The sequence below is a fragment of the Colletes gigas genome, unplaced genomic scaffold (genome assembly GCF_013123115.1).
Source record: "Colletes gigas isolate AHSC1104 unplaced genomic scaffold, ASM1312311v1 Colletes_gigas_Sc00010, whole genome shotgun sequence".
Lineage (NCBI taxonomy): Eukaryota > Metazoa > Arthropoda > Insecta > Hymenoptera > Colletidae > Colletes > Colletes gigas.
Genome location: NW_025106639.1, coordinates 414,822 through 427,632, shown reverse-complemented (window position 1 = coordinate 427,632; position 12,811 = coordinate 414,822). Strand labels below are relative to the sequence as shown.

The window sequence follows — 12,811 nt, the reverse complement described above, 5'->3', positions numbered from 1 at the left end:
TAAAAACAGAACAAGCAAAGATAATTTGTATATCGTATGTAATTGTATAATAGAGACTTTGAAGAACTATTATCATCAAACATCCGAAAAAGCTCTGAAAGCTTCGAATCGACGACGAAAATAGTACAAATAATCGAACGAAGGAACATCTATCCATTCAGCTTGTAAATTTGACGATTTATCAAAAGCAAAGGAAGCAAAGAAAATCTGTATATCGTCTGTAATTGTGTAATAGAGACTTCGAAGAATTGATATTATCAGATATCCACTCGTGGAAGCTTTGAATCGACGACGAAAATAGTAGAAATAATCGAACGAAGGAGCTTGTGGATTTGATAATGATTTGACAATTTATTAAAAACAGAACAAGCAAAGATAATTTGTATATCGTATGTAATTGTATAATAGAGACTTTGAAGAACTATTATCATCAAACATCCGAAAAAGTTCTGAAAGCTTCGAATCGACGACGAAAATAGTACAAATAATCGAACGAAGGAACATCTGTCCATTTAGCTTGTAAATTTGACGATTTATTAAAAGCAAAGGAAACAAAGAAAATTTGTATATCGTCTATAATTGTGTAATAGAGACTTTGAAGAATTATTATCAGATATCCACTCGTGAAAGCTTTCAATCGACGACGAAAGTAGTATAAATAATCGAATGGAGGAGGATCTATTACATAAAGGTGGAACGTTCGGTCAGAGTCAGTCACCTGTGTCGATCTCGAGGAACCTTGGTCAACCTCGATCAATCTCAGTCAACCTCTGTCGATTCCACTTTTCTTCAATTTGTGTCGTACAACGTCGCCGTCGCCATTAGATAGACTCCCGCGAGCTACGTTTTATAAAACATCCCTTGGACGCCACTCTTCGTTTTCCAGTAATTCAAACTAACAGCCCCCCACCCGGTGAAGTAAAAATTCATTTAAAAACGTACAATAGGGGTTCGCTAATTCCCTTCGTACCTATTGATTTTTTTTTGGTAACCAGAATTCGCGTTAAAATGGATTTAATCGTAATAATTCGGGTAATCGAGCAGCGGGTAAAATTTCGTTCTGATAAACGGGAGTTCTAGCGTAACTCCATATTGACCAAGTTAACTCGGAGGCTTTTGTGCGGAAACCACGCTTTCAAACACCCGTTATACGTCTGCGTTGTTCCTGTGTAAATGTCACACCTTGGAAAATGATTTTGCAATAAACATTAGTGTCAGAGACTAATTGTTTGGTCCGTAGAAGCCTATATTTTATAAGATTTTTAGACCATATTTCTTTAAACGAAACTACATACGTATAATTGCAGAGGGAATTTATTTTCACCAATTTCCTAACTAGTCTTAAGCATTTCTAAAACACTCTGTATAGTGATCGATTAGTAAAGAGTTTGTTCTTCGTTTCTTATTTAATTTAACGTGATTGGGGAATTTTTATTATGGATTTACGGGCGTGAAATGATCGAGATAAATCTGTTTGCGAGTTACTCGTGGGGCGCGTTGATGTCGGGGAACATCGTGTCGTAGCGTTCGATGGAAGATAAAGCCGCGTTCTTTACGACGTTTCTGATAGCACAGGTGTGTGATTTACACGCAGCCCCGAGGAAACGACGCGAATGTCGTGGCTCGCGAATTACTGCCGCCCCGGCGTAAAAGAAGACTATTTTCGTTTCCATTTCTTTTTTCTCTTTTTTTCCAGCTACATCGAGCCGAAAAGGTACTCGTCTAATGGCAGAGATATTATGGTCGTTCTGAGACGAGCCACGAACAGCCCCACCGACGAGGAATATATGGACGTCTCTTATTACTTCCACAATGGTAAGCCGACTATTTTCGTACGTCTCTTCAACAGCTTATCGCCCCCCGTTGCTTTTATTCCCGCCGTATTCGTGTTTTCAATAAGATCCCGGGATACTCTGCCGTGAAATACCGACTCTTTTATTTTTAAGAAAATTGTTTCGCGCAAGTCTTAAAAGGCGACAATACTTTAACGTTCTTGAACACTTTCGGAAGTTCAGAATGTTTCAAAAGTCTCGAAAGCTGGGCTTTTTGAGGTGTTTCGACGCTCCGGGCTGTAATAACACGCGACTCGATTAAAATGTTTGAAGAGTAAATAATTTTAAAGCGTTCGAAACTTCCAAATATATACAGGATTTTCAACAGTTAGCAAAATATCGTGTTTTCTGAAGGGATTCTCGAAACGATTTCAATCCCATCGCTATACACGGTGTCCTACGACCCCTGGGAAAAATTTTAATGGCAGATTCTAGAGGCTAAAATAAGACGAAAATCAAGAATACCAATTTGTTGATGGAAGCATCGTTAAAAAGTTATTAACGTTTTAAGTTCCGCCCATACTGAATTTTTTTCTCGAAAGTGGGTACGATTTCAGGGGTAGGTCTATTCACCAAAAATGACTGTAATTGACCCTGCAACTAAATATAATTTTAGTATGATTTGAAATTTTTTAATTTTGTCGACAAATTTCACACCTTTTCGAATTTTTCTCTCGAAAGTGGGTAGGATTTCAAGGGTATGTTTAAGGATCAAAAATGATTGTATTTGACCCCTGCAATTAAAAATAATTTTTTCAGGATGAGTTGAAATTTATTAATTTTGTAGAAATATTTAGGTACCTGTCGATTTTTCTTCAAAATTCGTTTTTGATTTTTAGTAATTTTGTTTGACACCCTATGGAAAAGTTGTCTAGTACCTTTTTGTAGATACTCATGACCTCTACTTCGCCACTAAATTTCAATTAAATCCATTGACTATTATAGGAGTTATGGACGTTTAAAGATTGTACCATTTTTATGGGGTTTTTCTCCCTTTAGGTGGTCAAGGAACAACTTTTAGAATATTTTTGAAATTTCTACATATTCTTGACTAAAATACGCGTTGTTTGCTTTTAGAAACATTAAAATCCTCCAATGCGTTCAGAAGTTATGATGTTTTAACCATACGCGTGAAATTTCAGTGAAACATATCAACGGTATGGTCAGACATTTTTCGGTAATGAATTTTTTTCTCTAAAATGCGTAGGATTTCAGGGGTATGTCTATTGACTAAAAATGGTTATAATTAACTCCTGCAATTAAAAATAATTTTTTTAGAACGATTTGAAAATTTTTCATTCTGTCGAAAAATTTATCCACTTATTGAATTTTTTTCTCAAAACTGGTTAGGATTTCGGGGGTATGTCTAATAACAAAAAATAATTGTAATTGACCCCTGTAACTAAAAATAATTTTTTCAGAATGATTTGAAATTTTTTAGTTTTGTCAAAAAATTTGTCCCCTACTCGAATTTTTTTCTCGAAAGTGGGTAGAATTTCGGAGGTATGCGTATTCATAGAAAATAATTCTAATTGACCCCTGCAACCAAAAATAATTTTTTCAGAATAATTTGAAATCTTTTAATTTAATTTTTTAATAACTTTTTAACGAAACCTCAGTCAAAAAATTGATTTTGGCCACTAGAATCTCCCATTAAAATTTTTCCCAGGGGATGGTCGAACACCCTCTCTATACTCCACGAGGCTCGAGATCTCGATCGAGTTCGAAAGTCAGCAGAATAATTAACGAGGAAATCGCCATTACCTTGGCAGTGATTGAAATAAATACGATAAATATTAATAAAGCCAGGAACGCAGATGCGTGATGCGCCCCGTGGTGCATCGAAATCTCCGCGCGAGGTATTAATATTTGATAAATATTTCATCGAACGACGACGCAGACGCCGCGACAGCGTCGGCGTAATCGCGATTGTTTTATTGCGCGGGGCAACAACAACAGGACGCGTCGGTATGCATTTTTTATGCAAATTCGCGTACCCAGCTACGGGAATTATTTTGAGAACCGAATTTACCTTTTGTCCGGCCGGTATATGTATATTTTGGTCGAACGATACGCCCGATTCGCGGATAATTTTAACGCGACGACGGGCTGCTTCGATTGTCCGTTTAATTCGCCGCTTCCGTTCTGCGCGCGCAACGCGAACACGAACACGAACACGAACGCGAACGCGGAACCCCGGGATTAATTAAAAGAAAATCGATGGAAAATTTAATTAAACGAAATAGGGGACGAATTTATGATCGACCGTGCCAGCGAACGCATCTCTATTTCAGGAATTAACAGCTACGAAAGGATCGATATATCGAGGAGGGGGGTAGGGAGGTCGAATAAAATCAAGCGCGGTCAGTGCAACGCGCCCGATTATTTTGGCTCCGATTCTTCGTTTAAGCTTTCCGCATCCGTGTGCTTGCTCGCTGCTAATTACGCCCGACTAATTACCGAAACTGCGACCCGACATATCGATGCTAAAGCCTCGAGCCCTTAATCGGATGAATATAGATGCGTCCCCGCGGTAATCCTGAAACTCGGTTGGCCCGCGGCCAAGAATGCAGAACTATCCATAAGGTGCATTTACAGTGTGTCGGTGCGCTATCGACAAAAAAAGATTTAAACCCGTCGAACGAACCCGATGAATCTTTTATTGGTCTGATTTTCCACGCCCTTGAAAGACACCCGGTTTCGAAAATTTATGGACTCGCGGCGTTGTACTCTAGAGACTACAAAGTCGTGTCGCGAAATTTACGCCTGAGGACTGGGAGACAAACGATCCGATAAACTTGGCTTTGGCTTCTCTGCGTTGAAAAATAGTTGGATAATTAACGAACAGTGTTGCAAAGTCTTAATTTGGTGACTCGAGACTCGAAGAAAAATAATCTGACGAATTTGGATTTAAATTGGAAGATCTTTTATTTATCGACTCGAAGCTTTATACTTGACAGACTAAAATCGTTGTGACGCTTTTAAATTTCTTTTAATAGGAGGCGTAAAAAGTCTGCCTTAGACGACTGGGATATTGGGAAGTCGTTCGAGGATTGTATACAGAGTGTTAAAAAAAAACCATTCAATATTCATCCTACAATCATGATACTAGCAAACAAAAATGTTTATATCTCAAAAACGGTTGACCTTTCGACCTATGTTTACTAAAGCTTTTTTACTCAGTACAGTGTATCCTATGTACCATATAAATATTGAATTTTTTGAACACCTTGTATGTAGCAATCGAGGGGTCAGTCGAGCGCTTGTGTAAAATTTACATACGAACAGCGGAGAAGTATTGGTCCAGTAAATTTATCTTCCTACCTGCTGAGTTTGAATAGTGTTTAACAATAGGTTGTCGCGTGGACGCAAAGTTATTAATACGAGAGTTGATAGATCCACGGGGCAGGAATGTCGTAATATCCATAAAGCGCGCGTACAGTGTCGGCGTGTTATGGCTAATAAAAATTGAAACCGTGAATTCCGTCGAACGACCCGATGAATCTTTTATTGGTCTGATTTTCCGCGTAAAAGACCTTCCCTTGGAAAATTTATCGAATCGCGGCATTATACTCGAGAGACTGCAAAGTCGAGTCGCGGGAGATTTACATCTGAAAACTGTAAACTTGGCTATTCTTGTGTCTATAAACGTTTATGCATATTAAGAATGAAATGATCTGCTATATTTAGTTTATTAAATTTGAATTAATACCTCGATTAAAAATTCCTGGCTAATTGTTGAGTTTTCGAAACTGTTATAAAATCGCTGAATTTAACACACATTTTTGGCCCCCTGCGACAAAAACGAGAAACTTTTTAAATGCATAGCGGAAACGTCAGAACCGTACGTCGAGTCGTTTGACATTACTTTTTTACCGCGAATGAAATTTTACGCGCATTTACAATGATTTAAACGGGATAATAAATTGCCCCCGATGCCTTGTGGGATTAAAGCGAAACGGGGCGAAACGAATTCATGGAAAATTGAGTTCTCGAAAACGTCACGAGTCGTCGAGTCGAATTTTTGGATTGCATTATCCAGAAAACGAGTATTAAATCAGACGCGTTTATTACCGCTCGTCCCAACCCCCCACGCTGGATGGTTTTATTTGCTTTCATGGAGTATCCATCAAGCACGAATCGATGGAACGGATTTATCGCGTGTAAAAACGCGCAACCAGGCGAAAAATCACTATTACAGCGCCGCGGACGCGTAATGATAAACGATGGATATCGTCGGGCGCTGGAAGTTTAATAAAATCTCTACCACGCGTTCCCCCTGCGCCTTGCGACAGGGTGGATCGCCCTGGAGCTCGAACAATGCCCACGAAAAGCGAAATTTAAATAGAAATATACTCCGCGGGGCGAATAAAACCCGAGAATTAACGAAAAGAGCGTTTGACAATGAAATTATACGAATTTTCTCCGGTGAAATTGGCATACGCGAATCCCCTTTCGAATTAATACTCCTGGAACACAGTAGTCGCGGAAATATACGTTAAATCTATTAACGAATACGGAGGATCGTCTATTCCGATAACTTTATCGTGCTTTAAATTCTCCAGCGCTCTGGCGAAATCAAATATTTGATTTGAGTCCAAAATCCCGACGCTTCGATTAATTTCAGTCGACAGGTAAATGCTCCGGAGATAGTTTCCCAATTTTTATTCGAAATTTAAGAAACGAAGAGATCGTAAGTTTCGCGCGAACGTCGATCGCGGAAAGGAAGATCGATACACGAGTCGCGTTAGGGTGAACCAAGTTCGAGTTCGAGTTCTTGCATGTGTCCCGGACTTTTCGGCTGTCAATTGCGCCCCGGAATTCAAACAGTGGAGCCAATCTTATCGATCCCGGCGTTCCGCGTATCCAGACACGCGTACGCCACGTGTAAACGTAATAACGTTGACGAACGAGGAGGACATTCGTCAATCAACGTCAAATCGATGCCGGCAGTTTGTCGACGGGCTGCGTTCACCCATTCCTGTCATTTGCCTCTTTTTTAATGCCCGGTGATACCGACACTGTGCAATGACACTCTGCTTCGAATACAATGATATCCGTCAGACAACCAACAATAACGCAATCTATGGCTACGGTGTCATCCTTGGCCTAGTCGACTGAAAAAAACACCTAATTTTATAGATAAAATCTTTATTATTGTTATTTATAGATTGTCTTCTCCCTGCATGCGTGTATTTGTTTCTAAAAGAAGTTCCTTCGCTCGCCAGTAGAGGGCTACGCTCGACTTTCACTTTTCTCGCAAGTGCTCGATTCCTATATGCACACTCCTCGACCAGCAGGTTTCAGAGGACACTCTCTTCTTTCCTTTGCTTTTCTCCTGCTATTTCGTTCGTTTCTTCCTACGATATAATGTAGTGAGCATACAGAAGTGCATTTCGAGTTTACACATAATTGGAAAGCAGGGATTATCCAGCCACTCACCTTAATCGAGCACATATTGAACGTTTTAACAATTCCACGGATCACACGTTTGTTAGGGCCAGCTTCGTAACGGGCTTATGGCGCATCAATCGCTATCGGCGACGGAGGGACGCTCAGACAAGTAGTATAGACCCATCGCTGGTCGAACAGTCACAGTGAATGGCTAGACAAGCACAACGCCATCGGTTGCACAAGTAGTATCGAACTGTCACCGATCGGACAATTCCAATATGGCCAGTTAGCGGAAAACCCACTCGTTCGCGCGTTTTCTCAGCCAACGATATAAACAAACTTCATTCGAAACACGCGTAAAATTCAACGCGCTTTCTAGAATGCATTTAAAAAAATTATTGATCAAACCTTGCGGTGTTAAGCTTTCCTGTACGCTGAATTGACTTTACAAAAGAGCGAAAAGCCACGCGAAATATATTCCACGTTTCTCGACTTGTTTTCCCACGTTTATTCGAGCCGGTATCCAGTTCCGGTATCGTGCTTCGCTTGGAGAAATATTGTTTCTAGAGACGTTGTAATGCGTTACGTAATGCGTAAACAATTGCTCAGACAGCCAGTCGGTTGATCAACCGCGATCCGTTCCTATGCATTTATGTATGGAATCGACGTATTATACGAACATCGATCCCCGACCCCCTTCATTAATTGAATATTCCTTTGCCCGGAGAAATTGTCTTCCAGCGCCACGAGCCACTCGACTTCGATCCCTTCGGAACTGTCTGGTTTCGGGAGGCAATCTATCCCGGCGCATAAAATTTTATTGTCGTCCGAAGGGAGACCGATGCAGAAGTCGTAGCTCGTCCCTCGACTTCTGCTCGCGTCTGTAACGCGAGAATCCCGCGGAATAAAAACGACCTTAGCGCGGGAAGGGGGAGGAAATAAATTAGAATCGAGTTCGGGCGGGACGAAATTGCAGGATGATGATAATCGCGTTGTAAACGCGTTCTGCGTCGACGATCGCGGTTCGAGAAGCCCACGGAAGCTCAATTATGAAATAAATTATGTAACGGTACATTGGTGGATATTGGAAACGATACATAAATTGGAACATGCGTTTTCATCCCTTGCGGTTCGAGCAATTCGCTGGCAAAAATTTTAAATTATTATTCTTGGGGTACTTCGATCTGGGATATTTTTAACACGTTCTTTGAATCGAGGAAGCATTGTATTTGGCGTAATAAATAATTAGAAATGGCGAGTTTAGCATTTTAGTAGAGTAATAGAGGTCTGTCGCGAGCCAGACTGAAGTAGTGTAAGACTTCATTTGGTCAGACGAGTGTAATAAGGCTAGGAACCTAAAGGTTTTATTCTTCTGGTCAAGCAAATGGAATAGGGACAGTGTCTGACCGAACAGACTCTTCTTAAATTGTTATTTCTATTTATTTATTCGTGTGTAAACATATTTCGTTCGACTTATTCGTCAGATTGCACACTCTAGTATATTAAAACAGTGAAATTTAAATATCTCAAATTACGAAATTACGGTTTTATTCTTCTGGTCAAGCAAGTGGAATAGGAGCAGTGTCTGACCAGACAGACTCTTCTTAAATTGTTAATTCTATTTATTTATTCGTGTGTAAACATATTTCGTTCGACTTATTCGTCAGATTACACACTCTAGTATATTAACACTAGAAAGACTGAAACTTGGTATATACCTATATTGCCCAAAAGCAGTCAAAATGACTGTATTGTGAAAGAATAACTAATGTGTAAAGAAATTTGTTTAAAATTAATTTTTAATATTAGGTTTTAATATTATGAATTTAGGGCGCAAAAGAAATAAAATAAACAACTTGTTAGAACAAGTATAGGTATAACACATATATATATATATATACCGGAAATGAAGGAGGGGGGAGGTAACTACAATTATTAATAAACGCATTTATATGTCGTACAAAAAGTCACAAAATTCTAAGAAATTGTGTCATAATTGTTTTTCTAATTGAAATTAAAAAGCAGTCAAAATGACTTCCTTGGGCAATCTGGTGTTAAAACAGTGAAATTGAAATATCCCAAATTACGAAACTTAATATTTACCCTCGCAATTAGAAATGAATTTCAATTTTTGGAGCAACGGTTGTTAAACGTTGAATAAAGACTGGTGCACGTAAAAATGGAAGCTTCCTTAAGTGGGGAGCATCGAGAACTGACGAAGCAAAAAGGAAGGAAACGGATCCGATGCATCGGGGCACGATAAAGTTAGCAGAGACAAGTGTAGCGTCGACGCGACGAAAGTTTCATGCGTTTCTCTGCATATCGAGGGACCCGCGGAGCGGAAAACAAAGTCCTGGGAGAAAAATCACGTACCGGCAAACGTATCAGGGGGGTGGTACCCGACCTTCCGTCACTCGACTTCGATCTCGCGTTTCGCGTTTCGCTTCGTCGCTCGACGCCACCTGACGAATCGCTGCTCGAACAACTTCAAAGCACCAGCTTGTTTACGCATCCCTCGCGTCGACGGTTCCGATGGACACCTTTTCTCGTTCGGCAACAGCCTGACATTTTCGACCCGAAAATAGACAATTCTTTACATTATTAAATCAAGGTACGACAAAATTCTTAACGCTAGATTTACGGAAGTCAATTTGACGGGTGTCTGACTCCATATTTAAAATCGCAGAACGCGTAAATATTATTTTTTAACAACTTATGTTGAATTTTATTTATGCACTGGCATGAATACATATTCTAATCAAATGAAAAATTGTAAGGTAATCGTCAACATGAAAGGTATCAATAAATATACGTGCGATCAGTGTACGTAGATCTAGTGTTAAAGAAGAAAGTTGAGACTCTTTTAGCAGATTCTAAAGCCTCTATGCTAGGTGGTACACACCTTAAAATGTTTAAATAAAATAATCACTGCCAAGAGATGGCAAGCTACTGGTGAAAATAATTTTTTTAAACGTTCTGCTGACGTTCGATCGTGGAGTAAGACTTCAGGATCGTTGACAGGACGAATGTCACATTCTAAAGCTTCTATGCCTGGTGGTACATGCCTCCAAACGTTTAAATAAAATAATTGCCGTCAAAAAATGGCAAGTTACTAGTGAAACAAATTTTTTTAAACGTTCTGCTGACGTTCGATCGCGGAGTAAGACCTCAGAATGGATTTCTGTGCCGTCGATCGACGTCCAGTCGAACGGATCGAGGCGAATCGGTTTATCTTACGGTTCGTCGAGACTTTAGCCCGTCGAAAATATTTTTAATCCTTCCGACGGCGCACTACGATTGCATCCGACGACGTTGTCGATATTTCAGAACGCGAGGGTGGCACTCAACAGCCGGCCAGCGTGTGCGACGTCGAATATTACGGATTAACGTCACGGGTGAATGGCTCCGTGGTGCATCCGGAGCCCCACCGATTATTCGCCATGGACGGGCCTATAAAGTGCAGGCAGCACTTCATTCCGGCGCCTAATCAGTCGGTCGTCATTCGCGTAAGTCGATCGATGCTTATCCCGGCCAGCTAGAAAGCTACTGAAACCCTTGCTCGCCCTTGGTCGCGTGGTAAAATGCAAACATGGCGCGGATACGATCTTTCGAAGCGACCTTGTTATCTTTGTTACGTTTACTCGTTTCGAGTTACTGCTCCGCCGTAAAGTTTACAACGCGAATTTTTAAGATGGACGCGTTTGAGATCGAAGGTCTCGCGAAACGAGAGCAATGAGAAAAAGAATAAAAGGCAATTATCCTTAATAATGCACGCGTGATGTCAAGTTCCACAATTACTAGTCCACTCACTCGTCATCAAGCCTTGCAAATTAAAATCAACACAGTTTTACATTCATGAGGTATTCATAAAATAACATTTTTCTCGTGTTTGTTCCTTGTAGAAATTTAAACAAAATTAAATAGTATATGTTGGAAATATTACATTAAATCCGTACGTCAAGGGGTCAACAGTCGACTAAATACTTACATACGTGCACCGTGTGTGGGAGGTCGTGGAGCGTTGATGTGGGTGTTGCTTTGGCCGTACAGGTGGAGAGCAGCACGGAACAGAAGCCGAACAACCCGTGCGAAACCAAGTGCGGGGACAGCGGCTGTCAGTGCGTCAGCAGCGAGTCCCTGGAGAACATGGACCACCTTCTGCTCGTCTCTGAAACCGGCCACATCGTCACCTGCCTCTGCGGGAATTATCAGGTAAACACGAGACCCGAGATACACTCTACGCGAACTTACGTTAGCTCATAGCGCGTAGGAAGGAAGCTTCGTACGCTTCTTTCTCGCTGTCTTCGTCGAGTAGCTTATCGTTGATTTAGAACCTCGCGCCAACCTTCTGTAATTATTGTTCATCGTGAGTCAACCCTTTACCACCCACTGGGTACCCTTTAAACTGCAGACTATCGAACATATATGCACTTCTTATACGTACCTGTAGCAATGTTAAATCACAGACGAGGTATACAGGTAGACCTGTGGCGCTGCTTCGCTTAGGGTAGGAACTCGTGAGATTCGTAGGACAGAAAAGGAAAGTGGACTCATCAGTAAGACATTTTTTGAAAATATCTCGAGATCTAATAATTTTTTTGCCATGGGACCCTGATCATTTTATACGTAGAATGAACAGAAGAATCGATATGTGTAAAAAAAAATATGCATTTCTGTTTAAAGAAATGATGCAATTGTTAATTGCATATGCACTGCTGCATCTAAAAAAAATTTAAAGGCCTACAGATGTAGTGCTCTTCGAACCATTTATCTTTCTCCTTTATCATTTTTTCGTAAATGCAATAATAACGGAGTTATGACTTGAAACAATTGCGTGGACCACCCTGTATGTAGCAACCAAGGGGTCGAGCGCTTGTGAGAACGCGACCCCTCTGGTGGCGAGCATAGGAAGCAACGCCACAGACCTTACACGTTATGGACTTTACACTTATGGACTCTTCTCATGGATGACGATCAATTGAGAAACTATCCACTGAATTAGTATTGATAGTATTGAGGGCAGATGGTTGTAGTGGGTTGACTATGGAGAAGGGATTGATATTTCGGTTGGTCCTGCCTCTTGACCATTCCTGGACCTTTGATCTTTTGATGTCTGCCTCACTCTTGACCATCGATGACCATTACCTATGTTGACAAGCAGACGACTCATTAAAACCACTACGAAGTCGAAGATTAAAGCCTTCTTGCAAGGATCCCCTTAAAATTTAACCCTTTGACTGCTAAAGGCGTATATATACGCTTTCACAAGTCTATCAATATATACGAAAAGCGTAAATTTACGCCCTCTGCATTTTTTTTACTATAACACCTTTTACTGTTTTGCCAATTTAATCGATATGGAATTGGATAAAAATGGGACATTTTAATTTATTTGCATTTATTATTTTTTTAAACCGTAAGAATGGTCTCTTAAATCTCTTAGATCTACTCTTTTGGTCGCCAGTCGGCAGCGACAGGCATGTGACGATCGCGCCATCTATGTCGATGGACTCTTCCTAGGACGCGCCACAGTCAAAAGGTTAATCTTTCAAGACTAGGAAACAAAAGAATAATACAATAAGACA

At 40.4% G+C, this 12,811-nt stretch overlaps 1 protein-coding gene across 1 annotated transcript in view; it reads left to right on the top strand.

The window, feature by feature from the left end:
- LOC122397767 overlaps positions 1–12,811 on the top strand; it is a 280,360-nt gene that overhangs the window by 259,364 nt on the left and 8,185 nt on the right. Inside the window, exons 11-13 of the mRNA XM_043397158.1 lie at positions 1,697–1,815; positions 10,554–10,732; positions 11,277–11,438. Coding sequence (XP_043253093.1) covers positions 1,697–1,815; positions 10,554–10,732; positions 11,277–11,438 — 460 coding nt within the window. The remainder of the gene's footprint in view (positions 1–1,696; positions 1,816–10,553; positions 10,733–11,276; positions 11,439–12,811) is intronic.